The sequence below is a fragment of the Electrophorus electricus genome, chromosome 3, assembly GCF_013358815.1.
Source record: "Electrophorus electricus isolate fEleEle1 chromosome 3, fEleEle1.pri, whole genome shotgun sequence".
Taxonomy (NCBI): Eukaryota; Metazoa; Chordata; class Actinopteri; order Gymnotiformes; family Gymnotidae; genus Electrophorus; species Electrophorus electricus.
The window spans coordinates 23,256,951-23,277,932 of NC_049537.1; the positions used below are offsets into that span (position 1 = coordinate 23,256,951).

General features: G+C 38.5%; 3 protein-coding genes across 8 annotated transcripts; all 3 read left to right on the forward strand.

Annotated features, from left to right (window-relative positions):
* Positions 1-210: 210 nt before the first annotated feature.
* LOC113570488 (ankyrin repeat and SOCS box protein 2-like) lies at positions 211-6,119 on the forward strand. Of its 3 annotated transcripts, none has more exons than XM_026998906.2 (10): positions 211-644; positions 1,279-1,504; positions 2,065-2,151; positions 2,532-2,707; positions 3,060-3,215; positions 3,321-3,566; positions 3,775-3,946; positions 4,258-4,825; positions 4,930-5,083; positions 5,200-6,119. In XM_026998906.2, the coding sequence occupies exons 2-10, from the start codon at positions 1,308-1,310 to the stop codon at positions 5,340-5,342; spliced, it is 1,899 nt and encodes a 632-aa protein (XP_026854707.2). In that variant the 5' UTR covers positions 211-644; positions 1,279-1,307; the 3' UTR covers positions 5,343-6,119. The 3 variants fall into 3 exon arrangements, with proteins under 3 accessions (XP_026854707.2, XP_026854706.2, XP_026854708.2); XM_026998905.2 differs by having other exon boundaries at positions 1,304-1,504; XM_026998907.2 differs by lacking the exon at positions 211-644 and having other exon boundaries at positions 1,348-1,425; positions 2,065-2,155.
* A 1,117-nt stretch (positions 6,120-7,236) lies between these two features.
* LOC113570562 (ankyrin repeat and SOCS box protein 2-like) lies at positions 7,237-12,687 on the forward strand. Its single transcript, XM_026999040.2, has 10 exons — positions 7,237-7,374; positions 8,139-8,426; positions 8,558-8,680; positions 8,876-9,045; positions 9,134-9,289; positions 9,403-9,648; positions 9,771-9,942; positions 10,039-10,609; positions 10,694-10,847; positions 10,934-12,687. The coding sequence occupies exons 2-10, from the start codon at positions 8,146-8,148 to the stop codon at positions 11,083-11,085; spliced, it is 2,025 nt and encodes a 674-aa protein (XP_026854841.2). The 5' UTR covers positions 7,237-7,374; positions 8,139-8,145; the 3' UTR covers positions 11,086-12,687.
* A 385-nt stretch (positions 12,688-13,072) lies between these two features.
* Positions 13,073-20,016, forward strand: asb2a.1 (ankyrin repeat and SOCS box containing 2a, tandem duplicate 1). Of its 4 annotated transcripts, none has more exons than XM_026999045.2 (10): positions 13,073-14,837; positions 15,991-16,113; positions 16,438-16,607; positions 16,689-16,844; positions 16,939-17,184; positions 17,343-17,514; positions 18,045-18,095; positions 18,571-19,135; positions 19,226-19,383; positions 19,631-20,016. In XM_026999045.2, exons 1-10 carry the CDS (start codon positions 14,500-14,502, stop codon positions 19,752-19,754), a joined length of 2,103 nt encoding a protein of 700 aa, XP_026854846.2. In that variant the 5' UTR covers positions 13,073-14,499; the 3' UTR covers positions 19,755-20,016. The 4 variants fall into 4 exon arrangements, with proteins under 4 accessions (XP_026854846.2, XP_026854844.2, XP_026854845.2 ...); XM_026999043.2 differs by having other exon boundaries at positions 19,226-19,379; XM_026999044.2 differs by having other exon boundaries at positions 13,073-14,828; positions 19,226-19,379.
* The last annotated feature ends 966 nt before the right edge of the window (positions 20,017-20,982 follow it).

The window sequence follows — 20,982 nt, forward strand, 5'->3', positions numbered from 1 at the left end:
GTAAAAATGACTAAAATGGACAAGGCTTATTATTCAGACATATAAACCTTACAGTAAGTGACATTAAAGAAATTAGTTTGACACTTCTAAGGGGACGATGTTTATTAAAAGCCTTTAGGAAATCCCTCCCCTTCTCCTTATGTGTGTCAGATGGCATGTTATGTAAATATACACCATGTTTTGCTTATTGGTCCTCTGTGGCCAAGCAGAACTAACAAACAGGATTTTACTCGTTTACCATAAATGTCATTCTTGTAACTTTAAACATGAATGACTTATTGTGAATAACATTTTAATATTATTTGTCCTTTAGTTCTTGTCTTTATTGGATGGTAAATGCATATGCGTTTTTTAAATTGCTGCTTAAAACTTAGTGTCAGGAGTGCGAACTTGAGAACGTCATAGCTTTGAAAGTGGACTGCTCTGTTCACCACCCTGCTCAGTCTCTGAGTGTCACTGAAACCTTCAGACAAATATTCCATAAACATCTGTGCAGGTTCCTGGTGTACAGGAACATTGAACCTTATTCAGAGGTAAAAGCCTGAACCATGACTGACTCATAAAGAGCAAACAAGTCAAGCACGGGCATAAGTCCACATTTTCTGAAAATTTAAAGTTGAAAACCTCAAGTGTCATCTAAGAAGGTAGGACATTTTTACCTGTTATGACACTGTTATTCTTAGTTATGTTTCTAAGTGCAAACCCAAGCATAGTTTGAAGCGTTTGGATATCACAAAAGGGGTATGGAAAAAAACAAAATATATGTTTTAAATGATCAGTATTATCAATGAAACACTTATGGTTATTAATCACTGTTTCTAACAAAGCTGTTTGTATAAATGGAAGACTGGCTACAGGATGACCACTGTCAAATTTGTTTGTTGCTTTAATATAATCTTATTAATTTACCGATTTAGTCTAAAAAGGTTTGTGTTTTAAGAGAAAGTGCTATTAAGATATACATTGAAAAACCCATGAGATCCCAGATTAAAATGATAAAATATATAAATTCAGTATTTATAAAGAATAATAAATCCTTTGACATACTTTACTTATGTATGTCCACTGTATGACATAGGGTAAGTATCAACTTATTCTGCTCTAACTCCTTTTAAATCTTGTCAATATAATATGTGACATTTTCCCTTAGTGTATTTCTTCTACTTCATCTGGAGCGCTTTGTTTTGACCAGTGATACATGTACCTCCATAGCTGCTGCAATAGGAACTGTCGACCCTTGTACACACAATGTATTTCGGATGACCAACTTGGGGACAGGTTGTGTATCAAACTGTGCCTGCAGGACCATGAGTGTTGCTGAGCACAGTCTGCACCGGAGAGGTTCAGAACAAACGCTGATGCAACTGTCAGTGGAGCAGAGCCAAGAGAATGCTGAGACATCCTATGTTTCAGTGGACTTCCCAGGTTCGCCCACGAGCTCTCTCTGGCATACACCTGCACCTCAAGGCATACTCCTTAACACCTCTCCTGCTGCTGGCAGGAGGTAAGAGCTGCAACTCGGCAACACGTGTGTAAGACAGGGTCATTTCTAGAATTTACACTTACATTTGTGTAATCATTCAAATTATGGCAGGTAATAGAGAGGCAATTTATACATGTTCCTTATTATTATTATTATTCTATTGCAGACACAATATCTTTATATATATAAAAATATATATATATAAAAATAAAGTGTGTGTGTGTGTGTGTGTGTGTGTGTGTGTGTGTGTGTGTGTGTGTGTACCCAAATAGAGATAACTTATACTGAGTCAACAGGTACAGTTATCAGTTACAGTGAGGGGATACCCATTTGACCATAAGCTCAAACTCAGGCACCTGTTCTGTTTTGCCATGAGAAATGTTTATGACCATGACAGTTTATGGTTTATATAGGCAACTACAGTGCATATCATGAGTGAGTGAGTTGTAATATGAAGGCTAAACCACACCACACTTATTTTTAGCTCTGTCTTTATGCTTGCCAACAAATTGTATACCAGCAAGAAAGAAGAAAGGAAGCAAGCAAACACAAAATATAGTTATTGAATGATTTCTTAACAGGTTGACAGGAAACTATAGCAATGAGAAGCACTGTGTCACATGGCAAGTACTCGATGGCTTCCGAACAGTCTCTTTTGGGCCTGCTGAGTAGGTATCTGTTTAAGGAAAATACTTACAGCTTTGTTAATCAGTTTTTTTTTTGTTGTTGTTGTTGTTGTTCCTTTGCTTTCACTATCTATGACACAAGGCTTATAAAAATATTTGACATTTGCTAATATTTGTTATTTTCTGATTGAAGGGAGTGAAAAAATAATAATGGGGGGGGGTGTTAAGAACTAATTGTTTATTTTTTAATGTGTTTTATTAAATCCCATGCCCTTTATTTGTATTTATTTGTATTATACAATTTATGTCACTTTTAAATGAAGATTAAATGATCTTACTTTAAGATCTCAACAACTCAGTCCATAACAATGTAAACATGTGATTGATCAGTTTGTGCTTGGAGTGAGACCTCTCATGTACAGGGATGAGGACGAACTGCTCACAGCAATATGGAATGGTGATGTGCAGAAAGTGAGGGAAATTGTGACCTCTGAGGAAATGCCCATAAGCCTTATGAGACTCAACAAGGATGGCTGGACACCAGTGCATGAGGCTGCCTATTATGGTCAGACTGACTGCTTAAAGCTATTGCTTTCAGGCAAGAGGCAACTTGTAACATAAAAAATGAAATAGTTTAACTAAAAAATAGGTGTAGGTAATATCAACAGTGAGACTGTTGGTTTCATTACAAGCCAGGCATTTTCTTGCACTGAATCAAATAATTGCAAGACACTAAAAAGTCAGGGTTTACAGCAGGTCAAACCTTACTCATGGTTGGTAACCACTGATAAAAACTTTCTCAGTTCTTCAGTGAAAATACATTATATTCTCACAGAACTCAAAATGACTGAAATTGAGAATATAACCCAAGTGACCCAAGGAAAGCTATTACTGGCAAAAATATCTTCCATAGTCTAGTGATAGTATGTCTCTATTTGTCATCATTTCAGCTGTTCCAACTATGATTAACACCCGAACCAATAAAGACCAGACACCTCTTATTCTGTCCGTATCGAAGGGACACTTAGTTTGTGTGAAATATCTTTTGGAGAAAGAGGCAGACCCCAAAATCCCCACCAAGACCAATGAGACACCTTTATATGAAGGTAACCTTGATGAGTTATGGAACATTCATGTCTGTTACAGAACACATAGGGTTTGAAATTAAGTGGAGCATGACTGAATGTATACTCTTTGTTTCAACCACCCAGCTTGTGCAACAAACAATGATCAGATGGTGCTGCTCCTATTGAGGAATGGAGCAGATGTCAATCAGAAATGTTTGGATAGATGGACTGCACTTCATGAGTCAGTGTTACAAAACAATCTGGAAATTTGTGAGATTCTAGTTGCATATGGTGCCCAAGTGACCTCTTCCAACATCTTTGGAGTCAGCCCTCTATTCCTGGCAGCCCAGTATGGATTTGTTGAAGCCGTTCAGCTCCTGGTGAAAAATGGTTTGGCACATTGTTTGGTTTATTTAGCAACAGTAAAGCTTTTGAGTTCATTGTGTATTTGGACAGAGTGCTGTGTGTGTGTGTGTGTGTGTGTGTGTGTGTGTGTGTTTGTGTGTGTGTGTGTGTGAGTGTGTGTGTGTGTGTGTGTGTGTGTGTGTGTGTGTGTGTGTGTGTGTGTGTGCATGTACACGCATGTGTTCTTATAAAGGTGCTGACATTAACAGTGAAGCAATAGATGGAGCTACAGCTTTGTATGAAGCCTGCAAGAATGGCTACTATGAGACTGTAGAGTTTCTTCTGTCTTGTGGTGCTGACGCGAACAGGCCTGGGAAGGATGGACTTTTACCTCTTCATATTGCTGCAAAGCATGGACATGACGGGTAGACATGCACAAACATAATGATTAGTGACTCACCTGGCTTATCTGCTATGCTCAGAAAATGTTCTAGACTTTGTTTATTTTATTTACACCAGTGGGGCCAAAGTCTGCTTCTGGAGAGACAGAGATCAGCACACTTTGACGATTTCCCCTGTCAGACACATCTGATTCAAAGCATCATTTAATGGCCAGGTTTAGTAGGTGTGACTGAGCAAGCAAATCAGCAAACTGTGCTGAACTGTAGCCCTCCAGGATCAGAGCTGGATACTCCTTCTTTACATCATCTCATATCGTATCCTCATTCTGACACAGGATAATATCCATGCTGATCATGGGAACCAGCAGGACCAAAATCTGGTTCAGTGGCATCAGTCCTCTCCACCTCGCAGCTGAAAACAATGAGGATGAGGCTTTGGACCTCCTTATCCGAGCCGGCTTTGATGTCAACACCCCCCTCGCCCCTGACCACTCTTGTATGTACGAGGACCGCCGTACCACAGCTCTCTACTTCACTGTTGCTAATGGCAACATAGAGAGCGCATCCATGCTTCTGCTGGCTGGTGCTAACCCCAACTTGGATGTTTTCAATCCTCTGCTGCTGGCTGTGAGACAGGGTCACTTAAAGATGGCCACCTTGCTTATGGAGCACGGAGCCAATGTCAATGCCTCTATCCCCACACACCCCACCACCTTTCCAGCCTGTGTGATGCTAAGCGTGGGCAACCTGGCCATGCTAAAACGCTTGATGCACTACGGAGTGGATGCCAGTGCATGCTTTTGGTGTAAATATGGATTAAAGCAGCATCTAAATAATGACACTACACACAGTTGTCGTGAGCTACAATACAGTCCAGAGATGGCTACAAACTCCTGTTTGCAGGTGGGAAAGATTGATGCTCCTGAGGAGATAATTAAATTGTCGTCAAGCATTTTAGTTTTGATATGATTGATGAGCCCTTCTGTATTTGTCTTTTGCACTGACAGTTCTGTGAGATGGTCTCACATCCCTCAGTGTATCGCTGGGCAGGATCTACCATAGATTTGCTGCTGGATTATGTAGGTCATGTGACACTCTGTTCCAGACTCATTGAATACCTGGAAAGGTATGAGGAATGGACATATATAAAAGAGAAGTCAAGTAAGTATGTTTAAGATGACTATATCTGCATGCACAAATTCCTGCCTTGCCCTATAACTCCAAACCCACACCATAATATGAGTACAGTTATCATTAACACCTTATATTGTCTTCAGTACTACCCCAACATCTAATGCAGCTCTGCAGAATAAGGATTCGCCAGCTACTAGGAAGGGAACGACTGAAATCTATCAGCACACTGGACCTTCCAGGACGACTAATTAAATACCTGAACCATGAGCAAGAAGATGTGCTTTAAGTACATCTCTGTGGGATAATAAAACCTCTAAATAATGATCAATGGATAGTGTAAATAATGTGATACGTAATTGCTTTAGAACAGCTGTTCTTATATGTTTATAAATCTTTTTAACACAATTTTACCCCATTTACACTTACCAAACATTATCAGTGCAACATCATGGTTATTGCTCACAGGTATGTTATTTTTAAATTACATGGACCCTAGACTATATCATTAACATTATAGTTTTAATCAATAGGAGTGTAATACATTATAATGTAGAAGGAGAGAAGGAAAGAGTAGTTTGAAATCTGTTAGCATGTTTGTGCACAAAAGGTCCATGTTAATTCTGAAATAAACTTTTTAAGGGAAATTCAAAACTTAAAAAAATTCCCCATGAAATAGTGTTGAAATGTAACTGATCACAACAATCTATTAATTTTAATGCAGTCTTCACATTAACATTCATATTTACTACAATCAAGATTTACAAAGTGATATTCTGGATTAGGATGTGGATTGATGTATATTGATTGATATATATTGATTGATGTGTACTGATTGATTTATATTGATCTCTGTCTCTGGATTCCCCTACCACAGCCTGACCCAGACTCTATATGTCTCTATATGTCTGTCTCCTCAGTTCATTTATACCATCTATCTATTTTGTTTACTTCTGCATTCTTGTCTTTTATTTATACTGTTTTGTATTCATTATTGTTGGTTTTGTATTTAATTTGTGTTTTCTTTGAAGTATATTTGCTTATTGAAATATATCAATCAAATGTACTATTATTATTATTACTTCTGTTTATTATTATTATTATTATTATTATTATTATTATTATTATTATTATTATTATAAACGTATACGTTTTACATCCTACCATACACATGCTATACATTCTAAGGGACCCTACCTATAACACCATTATTGTGGTACCTGTGTTCTGTGATGATGTCTAGGAGATTGGTCAACAATTATTACCTTACCAGCATATACAGGGACAGGGGCAAAATTCAAAGGATAGAAACAAGCACAATAAAGGTGGCTGCAGCAACTAGAAGTATACACCATTTCAATGTCTATTACAGGGGGGCAGTCAACTCAGCCTGGTCAGGTAAACTCCGCATCTTCTTTCTCCAAATATTTCCATTGCCCTAAACCTGGCCTGGTTTGTATAAACCACAGCCTTCATTAGATCATTTAACAGGCAGCCAATATAGCTCAGTTACAGACATTCAATTCACTGTCCCTGCAAGTTTTGGCCAGAATGTGAAAGTCCAAGACAGCTGCTTGCAATAATGCTTAGAGACTTTACAGTGTAAGAAATCTAAAAAAAAAAAAAAATCATTTTGAAGTAAAACCACCTAGAACAAAATTTGTTTTAAAGATGATTTTTCATTATGGCTTATTTCTCAACCATTCAGAATATCTTGTGGTCTGTTTCCATGTTTGATAAAATCTTTCCTGTATGACAAAATTGCCTTATAGCAGCATTAAACAAAAGTACTAGCTGGCAAAACTGCTTGAATGATATATTTTTCCTCTTCTTCTTCTTTTTGAACGATCTATATCATATGTTAAAGATGCTAGATGCTTGTAGCTAGAACTGGATTTTTTCAAGCGTGAGTACACCAATCAAATACAATTTTTAAGGTTGTTTTAAAGGTATTACACTTCAAAGTGCAACACATTGAAGCACTTTGAAAAGACCTCACCAGAGAACACCTTTTTGCTGTTTGATTATTCCTGCCTGCACACTAAATACTGCTAGAATATCTGTAGTTTACCCCACAGGATCCGTCCTGCTCATCTTGCTGGTCATGCCTCTGATATCTAGGCCAGACATGCTTTAATCTGTCACATGCAACCAAAGAAATTATATCTGTGAGGTCACAAGTTTGTTTACACCATGAAATCAAGACCTCTTACCACAGCACTTAAAGAATTGTTGCAAAGCACTGTAGTGTACTCAAGGAGAAGACTGCATAGAGAGCAGAGCTTTTAAGGACTCTCTACACAATTATACTACTTAGTAAGGTAGGTAGGCAATTTAAATGCATTAGTATTTAGTGTAAAGGCCTAAACAATACTTCCTGTAGATTCAGTACTGAAAAAATAATAATTTCTCAATCTTTGGAAAACATCTAAACATGTACACAGGTGTACTCTTCAAGCCTCCAAATTAGTACCTGAGAATGATGTTTAGTTTTTGTGATGCAGCATAGTTTTTGTTTGTATGCTAGATATGAAAAAACTTTTCTGATTGCATGTATTGTCTGCTCTGTATGATAACATTGTCATAGACGTACAAGAAGGAAACAGGTAGCTGCTGGGGTGAAAAAAACTATAGTAACTGCAATTTACTTTGATTAAAGATGTAGAAATAGTAAAATTTGTAATGTAATAAACAAGAGCGCCAGAGAAACAAGACATTTAGGACAAAGTTCTTTCCAAAACAGACTAAACAAAGTGCTTCATAATCTCTAAGAGGTCTAGAACTTTAGAAGCTTCACACTTCCTATAGTCTACACATTACCTATAATGCCATTATTTTGGTACCTATCTACAGCACAAGTTACTGTTATGACCCTACCATGTGCTCCATGGCAATTACCAACTTGTTTTGTTTTTACTGTTTTTACTGTTTATATATCAGTTCCATTTTCTAACCATTTGTATGACTATGTATGTGACAAATAAACCAAACTTGAACTTGAACATTTGCTTTTTGTGTTCATGCAGCACAGTGCATGAGCATGCGAATTAGGATATCATGTTCCTCAGTGGTTCTCCTTCTCCAGGTGCACTATGGCAGCAGCCAGGGTATCGGTGCCTGGTCTGCACACAACGGCTGTGGACACAAAAGACTACAGTGCTTACACAAACATGTCTGAGGAGGAACTCCTGCAAGTGGCTATAGAGTTAAGCCTAGCTGAGGCCAAGCCAACAATGTGGCAGAATCGGTACATCCGCTCACACACACAGCCCCCACCTGCTCAATATCCCAGTGTCCAGCGCCGACAGAATCTCCCTCCCCCTGCTGACCCTCCTGCTAACTCACCGGTCAACCTTTCTGCAAACCCTCCCAGGTTATTTTCCACATGAAAAGTCATGCACTGTAACACAACAACCAATTTTCTATAAGTGCACATATTTATTTGGTATTTAATGAAGCCATCCTATCCGTATTTATTGTGTGATTAAATCATCAAACTTACAGTGAAAAGGAATGCACAAAAATCGACAGAGATGTTCATAACCATTACTTCAGCAAGGACAAGAATGAAGTGATTGCTTGGACAAGACAAAATGGATACCTGCAGGTTACTGTAGAGCCCATGAAGTGAGGCTTCATGCTAGCAGACAAGTCTCTCAAAAATATTTTCAATTTCTATTGAAAGGGGCAACTGTATAGCTATCTTGTTAAGCATCGAAGAAATTATTTGCATCAATATTAAATTAACGTTCATTTTCCATGTGTATTTTGAGAAGTTTTGTTTTTGAGTACTTTTGTTTCATTTTTTATTTTGTCTTTCAGGAATTTAGACCCTTTTCTTTCATCTATCTGGAAAGGGGATGCCAAAGCTTTAAGAAAGATAGTACAGGAGAAATCTATAAATCTGACTGAAGATAATAAAGATGGGTGGATACCCCTGCATGAGTGTGCTTACTATGGCCATGTTGAGTGCTTGAAGGTATTGTTAGAAGGTAAGGAATCAATTACAGATCACATTTACAATCAACTACTGCAAGATGTCAATCTATGACCATCTGATTCATGTTCTGTGACATGCAGCCAAACCAGAGACCATCAACAATCGCACTCTCAGGAATCAGACTCCCCTTCTTCTGGCTGTGGGCCGCAAACATTTAGCTTGCGTCCAGTACCTGTTGGAGAAGGGTGCAGATCCTAACCTTGCAAACAGCCAATGGGAAACTCCATTATACAAAGGCAAATATGTGTTAATAAAACATATTCACAATAATGTATTTGTCTGAATATAAACAACTGCAGTGGGTATTCCTTGTCTAGCTTTTGTTCCAACATATTGGGTGTTTTCACAGCTTGTGAAAAAGGGTTTGAAGAGGCTGTCGGGCTTCTGTTAAGGTACGGCGCAACAGCAACCAAGTCCTGTGTGCAAGGTGGAACCCCACTACATGAAGCTGTGATCAACAAAAACCTGCAAGTCTGCAAAATGCTACTGCAGTCAGGGGCAAAGCTGATGTCTAGAAACATTTATGGCATTGACTCTCTGTTTACAGCAGCCCAGTGTGGTGCAACTGAAGTGCTTAGCTTCCTACTTATGAAAGGTACGTACTAATAAAAAAAACCACATATCAGAAAACTACTTAAACAAGGAATCGATGAAAACCATTTGACTCAACAAAAACTTGAAGGAACCCACTGCCCAGTTTTTTGCCATTTTCTCTAGGAGCGGATGTCAACACCCAGGCTAATGATGGTGCCTCAGCCTTGTTTGAAGCATGTAAAAATGGTCATGAGGAAGTTGTAGGGATTCTCCTGTCAAAGAGGGCTGATGTTAACAAATCCAACAAAGCTGGACTGCTTCCTATTCATGTTGCTGCTAAAAATGGACATGATGGGTCAGTGCTATGGGTTTATGTGTCCATAAAATGACTGTAAAATATAATCAGGTTGCATCTTTTGGAAAAATGTATTCATCTGGCTTCCATTCTCAGGATTGTTGCCATGCTGATACCAAGAACTAGCAGGGCAAAGATAAGACACTGTGGGATCAGTCCTCTCCATCTAGCAGCAGAGCGCAACAGAGATGACATTCTAGAGACTCTGATAAATGCTGGCATGGATGTCAACTTCATCCTGTCAGATAACTGGTCAAAAATGTATGAGGACCGTCGCAGTACTGCCCTTTACTTTGCTGTGGTCAACAGTAACAATGAGGCAGCTGCTATGCTCTTGGAGGCCGGTGCCAACCCAAATCTAGATATCTTCAACCCCTTGCTTGTGGCTGTGAGAAAGAGTTGTTTGGAGATGGTCAAGTTGCTGGTCAAGCATGGTGCTAACGTTAATGCTGTTCTCCCAACACACCCCACCACCTTTCCAGCTGCTTTGATTTTTTGCACAGAATACATGCCAATGCTTAAGTACCTGATGGACAATGGTTGTGATGCCCTGTCATGTTTTAAGTGTAATTATGGCAGCAAAACTCATCCATCCCTCAAACCCCAGAGAAATGGAAGAGAGGGGCAATATTATATCAGTGATGAACATTCAGAAGATTGTATACAGGTAAAGTAATGCAAGTGACCTTTCTATTGTTTATAGCTAAGTCCCATATTGAATATTGTCTTAGTATTTCTGTGAATCCAACAGTTCTGTGAGTTGGTCTCTAACCCCAAGACAAGTTTATGGGTGGGACCCATCATAGATGTGTTGCTGGATTATGTGGGTCATGTAAAACTCTGTTCCCGAGTCATTGAGCACCTGGATGGTTACAGTGACTGGGCCATCATCAAAGAGAAATCAAGTTAGTTTACATCCTGTTATTTCTTATTTTCTATCTAATTGACTAATATGAACTTTAAAGAACCATACACTTTGTTGTGTGCGCAGTGCCTCCCCGGCCTTTGATGCATCTCTGCCGGCTAAAGATTCGTCAGCAAATGGGCATAAACAGACTGAGGCGCATCAACACTCTCCCTCTACCTGAAAGACTGATCAAGTTCTTAAGTCATAGGCGAGAATATTTTGGTGACATTCTGTGAAGGGAAAGCCAGAAATGATGTCAAAAATACAAAATAGTCTTTGTCTTCCTTATTGTTGCTATTTAGCAATAACAAAACATGCTTTTTTCTGTTTATATACTGAATGAAAGTGGTTTTGTTAAAAACATAATCAATTACACTCACCACCAACCTTTTTTTCAGAAATGTTAATTAATTAGAAGCGCCTTATAGGTGTGTAGTTGTACATATACCATTTTAGCTAAGCAATTATCTTGCACAGTTTGTATTGTCCTGTATTTTCCTCCAGTTTGTATTGTTGTAAGGAAGGTGTGGTGAATGTAAACATGCATGATTCAGTTCTGTGATATTACTACAAATTAGGCAATCAACTTTTCTTCAAATCCAATAACCAATGTTTTCTTTATCCTAAAAATACCAAGACGATTCCTTACCACCTAATTTTTTTCTCTCTACTTAACATTTGATCTTGATGGTAGTCCTCTTATGGAGATAGATGATACTTCTCAGATAGAGATCACCTTGAATGTGAAGTAAAATTATGCAAGGAACACTTAAAAATGGGAATCTGATAACAGCACTTCATTGTAGAGGAAACTGCTCATATAAATATGTATAGATTGTACAGTTAACCATGAAATAGTTTTAAAATATTGGGAATGTATATTATTATTATTTGTGTAATACTGCACTGCATTCTGATTATAATTATATTTTATTGAACTCCTCTCATTTGATTGCTATAGAGAGTAAAGTACAAATAAATGAACAATGTCTCAATATTTGTGGCGCAAAAATATTTGAGGAACCATGAAAAGCAAAAACTAAAATAATTTCAAAAAGACTTCAAGAACAATTTCATAAAAAGGATGTTCTTAATTCAAGGATAGAAGCATGTCATGAAACAATAACTTTTTTAAGTGGTTTTGATTGTTGTTAGGTATTCCTTGTATTTCTCATTTTGTTCCTTTGTCTTTTATGTGTTTGCCCTTCAGAATTATTACATGAAAACAATGCATATGGAAGGCTGAAGGGGTTTCTTAGAACCAGTGTTAGAAGCATCTGCCTGACATTAAACTGCACTTTAATTGTTATAAGATCCAATGTATGTACATATTAACCAATACAGAATATTCATAAACTCTAATGTGCCTGTCATCTCTATTACAATGTTCTGGCAGCTGTGTTTTGCAACTCAAGAAGTGGCTCAGCCAAGAAAACACAGCTTCTGGAAAAATCTTTTAGAGATCCATTACATTGCCCTCTCAATGACATCCCTGAAATCTGAGCTGTTTGATCACAGGGGGTGCACAGTACATATTCCAAAGGAATGGGAATTGCATGAAGATTAATGCTTTACTCTCCTGTGAAACAGCAAGTGTTTACTTGTAACTAAATATCCATGTGAGATTTGTACATTTGAGTGTATTCCTTAAGGCCCCAGGAAAGCAGATCTGTTGATTTCACAGGGGCCATGTGTTTTTGTTTTTTTGTTTGTTTTTTGTTTTTTTACTGTGGTCTGGATGTCCACTAATTGTGCACTCACCATGTGATATCTGTATCATAATTTAACACAGTCAGCTGACCAATACCCATGATGAAATAAAGTTTTATTCCACTATTGTTTTTTTGTCACTGCTTTTGAAAAATTTAAGTTCTATTGGAAAGTTTAACAAGTTCACTTCATTCTATCTATTCTATACACAGTTGCTCATTAATCATTTAGTCTAATGACTGTACCAAAGGGCTGACCAAATTCTTCTACAAAACCAAGCAGTCAGAATTTGCTACCAAGGTAATAAAAATGGCAACAACTCAAGGTTCCTTTGATTTCAATGAAATGAAAGAAATAGAAAGCAAAGGAGTTAGAGCTGCATCAACAAATGAGTTCATTGCAGTCCCTTCACAAGTTGTAGCATGATATGTTTGTCTATAAATAAGAAGTAAATATTTACACCATGGCATTTCACATCTCACTTGTCTTGTAACTTTGGCTCTTCTGTAACTAGACACAATGAAAGCAGCCGAACAATTGCTTTAGCCTCCAAATTCTCACACTCCTGGTGACCTGCTGTGGGATTTCCAATTGATGAACTTCACAGTTGTGCTGGTCCCTGCAGCCCCACGTATTCTAAGCCACCACTCTCTCAAGAGCAACCCGAGCTAAGAGGCTGGCATTCTACACTCAACAGGTCAAGTGCACCTCCTAGAAGTGTGCTATAAACAGTGGGAGACAGCACAGAAACAAGGGCCTCTTTTGGCAGAGGAGAACTTCTAACCTTTTCTGTTTAAAATTGAAACATTTAAAAAGAGGTAAGTGTCTTTTGTACATACTTTGGTTTAGTCTGCTTTCATATGAGGTTGTTTTCATTCATTAAAAGGAAAGACTTAGAGAGGATAGCTCATTAACTCAGACTGTTATGAATCCTTTACTTTGTTTCAATAGTGACATTTTAAACAATGTTTAAAGGCTGTTAATATGAACTTGAATGAACTCCTTACAAGTAAGCCAGAGTTTTGCATCACCTGAAAGATTCAGTGATTGTTTTTGCTAGATCATTTGCTTTCCTATTCCTGCATTTATCCCTGTAATTCTGCAATGTTCATGGTATAGTTTGCATAGTATTTTACAAAAAGGAGGGACATAGATAGGCCACCACTGAGATATGCAGCCATGGAGTTGTTAGGTGCACAATTCTATTTATATATTAAAGAGATATGTGTGTGCTCACTTGACCTTGGCACCTTTTCAACAAGACAGCTGGGCCAGACACAACATCCAACGTGTGACTTACAAAACACATTTCAACATCACTGTGACCTGTTGCCCTTCAGATGGCTGCATGTGCACCTCCCACAACAAATGGATTTATCAAAAATGGTTAAACTCACATCTGGTAGAATGGTGGTGCAGAAGGTACACATAGTTTTCTAGATGCCATATCTGGGCCAGATGTTCCAGCTATCATCTGTGTTGAAATCTTTGCTGAATATTTATGTGCGCTGGCTACATTATCTGTTTAGGTCTAAAACTTTCCATTTTGAATCTCCATAATGATTGATTTGCTGGGACCTGTGATAGAGTGAAAGCCATGTCATTGCCATGTGTTCTTACTGTGCAGAAGGTGTTGACGCAATGGGATGCTGTGCAGCCGAGGGCATCAGTCAGCTGATGGAGACAGAACTGAGTCATTCTTCTCCATGCTGTCTTAAGACAAAGCACAAGTGCTAGTTTGACAGGATGCAGCTGGTTTTGTTAGCCACAGGATGAGCATTTGTTAGCCGACGTCCTGCTGGGCTGGAAGTCTTTCATTAAGGCAGACCTAGAATCTTGCAAGATAAAAAACATTACAGCATTAAAACTGTAAACTCTGCTTTTGCTTCCAGTGTTCAGTTAAAATGTGACTATACATTTATATTATCAACAATGGATAAATGGTATGTCTTGCCAGGTGTTCTTTTAGGACACAGGATCCTATTATGGCAGCTGCCAGTGTGTCTGTACCAGGTTCCACAGGCCCCACCTTCAGCTATGATGACTACTGTCTCTACGGCAACCTATCTGATGATGAGCTCATGCAGTTGGCAATCGAGCGCAGCCTTGCTGAGTCACATGGCATCTCTTCTGAGGCTGAAAACACAAAGACCTCCACGGTGCCAAGCAGGCCAGCTCCAGGTGTTACATCCCCAACTCAGCCATCACAACGCTCTCAGCAGCTGCCACGAGCCCCCACACCACCCCCATGCCCTCCTAACCCACCCAGGTACAGCAGGTAAGAGTACACTTTCACACAATTGAGTTATCATTAAATCTTGCTTCATAAATTTAGTCACTAAATATGATTGGTGGAAGCCATAGAAAATATACAATTTACCTATGAGATCTCTCAGATGTTAAACTATATGAAAACATCAGTATATGAAAAACAACTATTTAACTGTCAGTACAGTATGTAAGAATCAACAATAATTTGATGACTTTTTCTCATGTAGATTTATGGCAGAGAAATGGTACATTTAAAAACATAAAATACTGAAGAGTTTTAATTCAAAACAAATATAAGCTTATTTGAACTAGAACTTTGCCACTATGAAGTGTTTACCTATTGCAGTTCACACTTATCCACTAAATGCCAACTAGCAGAGAGAGGTATCACTTACAGACACCCGATACCTGTTCCACATACTGGGCCCCAGGCATCCACGCGTATTGCACCTGTCCTAATACATTCTGGGTAACAGACTCTGACCTACCAATGCAAAATAGTCATTAAGATAAAGTACAGCTGTAGCAGTCCATAAAGTTCACATGCCAACAAGTAGAAAATAGAAGCACAACATTTTCCTCTGTGCCTGATCCACTTATTGATAATTCTATTGTCCTTAGCATTCCATGATATTCCAACTGATTTAATTATAATGTTGCTATGGCACATTCTTGCTGCAATAAAATTAAGACAAATTCCACTGACAAGACTCATATTCACCTTCAGCTTGGGAATTAGATCTGACATTTAAATGTGACTTTACAATCTGACTTTACAAATGTGTCATTACAATAACAACAACAAAGTCATAACAAGACTTTTTAATGGGGATGTAAAGCTTCAAAGTGATAGCTCCTTAAGGTATCACTGTAAAACACATCATTTATCAGCAGAAACACTAACTGGACTTTATTTGTAAATGTAGCAGTAGCATGCCATCTGATAGGCTCCAGCAACAAACACCAAGAAAGGTAAAAAAACGAAGACATTTGGCCCATAGATGTGTTCTCAGCAAAAATCAGACACCATTATTCATAGGAAACTGTATTATTAACATGATTTCAGTGACTTTGACTGGTCTTTTATCATTAAACATTTTTGCTATAGTGAACCTCTGTGCTACAAAATTCTGATAAAGTATATACTTTTCTTTTTATAGAGACAATGATAATCAACAGGCTGGTACCATAGTTAGTCACTTTATTACAGGCAATGGCAGAAGAATGGTGGCATATCGTAGATATGATGGTACACTGGTTGAAATCAAACCTGAAACTGAGGAGTAAGTATAATATAGTATAACATTAAAAGGGTAATATTTTTCCATTACACGGTGCAACTCCTACTATTAATTACAATGTAATATACGGAGCAAAAAGGCATAACCACTCATGGTTTTTATAAAATGAAAATCAGAGTGTCAGTACATACAATGTAAGCACAAAGTCAGTACAGAGTTTACACTGTTACTCTTAAACATTTTTAGTATGATATATTGTAAATAATAATATAGTTACACTGTAACAGTGGTAATGTAAAGTATTTTGAAAAAAAAAAAGGTTGTTTTGTCTTATCTTGCCCTGGATCTGATATAATTTTCTGACAGATTAGTGGATCCTCTTTTGAAGGCTATTTGGAATGGAGATATGAAATCTGTGAGACAAATCATCAAAAAGGCAGACTGCAACATTCTTATACCAAACCAATATGGATGGCTTCCGCTTCATGAGGCTGCATACTATGGCCAAGATCAATGTATTCAAATACTCATCAGAGGTAGGGTGAAAACATTGTCTACTCAATATTCTGTTTAGGCCTTTATCCTGTCATATTTTATCTGTGCACCTCTTGTTAAAGTACAACCTGGGATGATTAACAAACGCACATTGAAGGATGAGACAGCTCTTCTCCTGGCTGTGTCCAGAGAGAATGTGAGATGTGTGGAATGCCTTCTTGAGAGTGGTGCAGACCCGGACATTGCAAACAAGGACAAAGAGACACCTCTCTATAAAGGTACCAGTAGACAACTTTGGCTCAGGCTTGTTTGTCTTACATGTCTCTTGCCACATGGACTGTATCTTAGTGACCTGGCTTCCTGCATCCCCAGCTTGTGAGAAGGAGAATGCAGCAATTGTTGCCATGCTACTAAATCACAGAGCTACTGTCAACAAGAATTGCATTCAAGGTTGGACAGCACTCCATGAAGCTGTGTGTCGGAATAATGTGGAGATCTGTGAGATGTTGGTGAAGGCAGGAGCTAAAATCAGCATACCCAACATATATGGCATCACACCCATCTTTGTGGCAGCCCAAAGTGGGAAGCTGGATTCACTTCGGTTCCTCTTGAAAAATGGTATTTGGAAAAAGCATTTCCATTCGGATGACAATGATGATTTCATTAATCTGATTTATGCTGTAGTAGCACACTGAGTTATAAAATGTATCTCACAACTGGTAGTAATGAAATTCACAGTACTGAAAGTCTGTGTCTGTATTTCTTTGTAATATTAGGAGCAGATATCAATAGCCAGGCAGCAGATGGAGCCACAGCACTGTATGAAGCCTGTAAGAATGGTCATGTGCCGATTGTGGAGTTTCTTCTATCTCAAAATGCAGATGCCAACAAGCCAGGCAAAAATGGACTATTGCCAATACACATTGCTGCTCAGCGAGGAAATGATAGGTAAGCACCAGTCATGTGGACACACTGCACACTTTTACAATTTCTTTCTAGCACAGAATTAAAATCCCTCTTATGCTTTCTGCCAGTCTGCCTGCAGTAACTGGTATTCTCTGACTACAACAGAAAAAAGAATCCAGAACCATTTAAATTAATTATATATTAGCTAATTTGTTCATTACAGATTTGGTAACATGATCATCATAAAAATTAAAATGATTATGCTACTTCAGTAGTATATCTATCCCTTATTTTAAAGTTCTTCTGAGGAAGAACATCAGTCACTGGTTACTGTACTGTACAGCTTATCTTATACTTGAGGGAGCAGTGTTGCTGATACTTAGCCGTATCTGGAATGTAATTGCTGCTTTTTAAATAACTGTTTTAGAACAAAGTGAGATTTGTATGCATTTTAAATACACCATCCCATTTCTGGTACTTTTAACTCTGTAAAAAATAGATTTAGAGGTCCTAAAAAACCTGTAAATAAAAATGACATGCTTTAGTGCATCTCACAATCTTTCGGTTTCCAGCAATGACCTCCTTACTTATGGCTGTTCCCATAAAAGTGACAAGGCTGTTAAGTAAGTCTTGGTGGCTATTAAATATTGTCTGGTAGTTATGTAACTGCAAGTGGGTGCTCAGTTAACATGTAACATGTAACATGTAATCTTAACACAAGCTAAAATGTATTTTGCATAGAGTAATTTTTTTTTTTTATTTCCCAAACCTCTTGCCCTAACCATGCACATTCATTTATTCTGTCAATAGTGTTGTCACCTGTATCAAAAATCATTCGAATATTTATTGTATGCAGAACATGGGGCTTTCTTAACAAATGTAAATAAAAAAAATAATAATGCATATATACTTTCTTTCACTGGCATGCAGCCTACATCCTTTTTCTGATTTAAACACAACTTCAGTGTATTTGATTAGTAAAACTGTCCATTAACCATTTCATCTAATCTGATCCCATTAAATTCTAACACAGCATGGTGGCATTGCCAATGTGTTGCACAGCTCTGACTTAAATCTGTCCCTCAACTCTACATATAGAATCGTGTCCATGCTGATTTCCGCCACCAGTAAGGCACGGGTGAGGCGCAGTGGCATCAGCCCACTGCACCTGGCTGCAGAGCGCAACCGAGATGAAGTCCTGGAGCTCCTGATCGTCGCTGGCTTTGACGTCAATGCCACACTGTCCGAGGACCGACGAAATATGTACGAGGACCGCCGCAGCACTGCTCTATACTTTTCTGTCATCAATAACAATGTGGAGGCCACCACCATGCTCCTGGAGGCTGGCGCCAACCCCAACCTGGACACCTTTAGCCCCTTGCTTGTGGCCTTGAGGCAGGGGTGCATGCGGACAGTGACCTTGCTGGTGGAGCACAGGGCGAACGTCAATGCCTACATCCCCACACACCCCACTACCTTCCCTGCTACCGTTATGTTCTGTATGAAGTACCTCCCAATGCTTAAGTACCTGATGGACAACGGCTGCGATGCTCTGTCGTGTTTTGACTGTGTGTATGGCTGCAACCCACATCCCCCTCTAAAAACAACTCGCAGAGTCAGAGATGACATCAGGGATGAGCCAACGGAGAAGACCTGTGTGCAGGTGCATGTCTTAAAAAATAGCACCATCTTAAAATGTGCTTTCTGTTTCTCATAGTTACAGCTTGGTATTAAGTTTTATTGTCTTTTTTAGTTCTGTGAGGTGATCTCCACTGACACTTACAATCACTGGGCGGGACCCATTATAGATGTGCTGCTGGATTATGTTGGTGATGTGAAACTTTGTGCCAGGCTCATGGAACACTTGGACGACTATGATGACTGGGCTTGCATAAAAGAAAAAGCAAGTAGGTAAAACAGACCTAACCCTCAACTCATTTGTTACTTTTAATAGCAAACTCACCACTTTAATCTGCATCTCTGGAAAATAGTATGGTGTGCACTTTTACAAATGGGCTAGAAGAAACTGGTGTATGCAGTTATTCGTTTCCATTGCTCTGTGATCATTCATTTTAAGTCAGCAAGCATCCATTTGTTAAGTCACTGTAAGTAAAAGCACTGAACTCATCTCTCCGTCTTTATTTTGATTCTGTTTCAGTGCCTCCACGGCCACTGCTGCAGCTCTGCAGACTGAAGATCCGCCATCTGGTTGGAACACACAGGCTGAAGAAAATGAAAAAGTTACCCATCCCTGGACGATTGATCAAATACTTAAATCATGAGGAACGCTGTGAAGATTTATGAGCCTGTCTGGGTGTGCAACCTATCTGGGTGTGTACAGCTGGTTTGGGTGTGTGTGTGTATATATATATATATATATATATATATATATATATATATATATATATATATAAATGTTATGTGTATATGTAGAGTATGTTTGCTTGCAGTTGGGGATAATAGACCAGGGGGCCATGTTGTAATGAAGTAATTATTGTAATGAAGGCATTCTTGCTAGGGTTAGGGTTAGGATTTCTTCCAGTGTTACAGTCTTCTATGATAGGTTTTTATTAGTGGTTTTATTAGGTAGTTATGCTTAAATTATTACTGTAGTCACTGTAAATGAGGTGCTTAATATTATTTTATAAAATAATTAATTGGCTAACAAAATTACTGTAGATTATTCTTCAACTGAAACAAATATTCAATAAAAATCTTAAAAAGCAAAAGTGTTATGCTTTTTTAAATTATTTTATGCATGTCACCATGAAATCATCAAATTTGCAAATTGTAATTGTCTAAAAGACCTGCTTCACTGATTAAGACGCAAGAGCTGAATGAGTGTCACAGAACGCTCGCCTCCGCGAGTCATGTGGTTTGGCCCGCCACGTGAAATGGGAGGATCTGTGTTTGTGGCCACGCCTGCACACACCTGAACCTCGTCTTGTCTATATATATGAACCCTCGTCAAAGTGTGCAGGATGTTGGTTATTGTTAAGGTAGCGTACGTATGTAAGTCAGTCGTCATGGTTGTGTAGACAGTCTGTGTTAAACGTTCACACTGTGTAGTACTGTTCAGATGTGTTTACGTTAACTGTTTTGTTCAGTGTGAATGCCCTGTTAAATGTTATTAAATGTCCCAAAGTAGAGGGAGTCTGCGCGTCCTGCGCCACACCCTTCGGCACTCGGGTCGCACGTTACAGTGAGATTACTTGAGGATTTCTTTGCCTTAGAGAATAGCTAGCCAGGATTAATTTTCTCAGAATCTTACTGTTGGATAAGATTTGATGACTTAAGGCAGTTTTTTGTTCAAAGTCCAAAAACGAAGCCATCACTTTATCCTCCCTTTGCTACATTATTGACTACTCTCACCATTTCTTTGCAGTATCATAGATCAGCTCCAGACAACAAGCAGCAAATATCTGTCTGAAAATTCAAAAAGAATGACAAAGTATCTTTAAAGGACAAAGCAGCCAAATTTTCCATAACAGACATCTTAGGTGACAGACC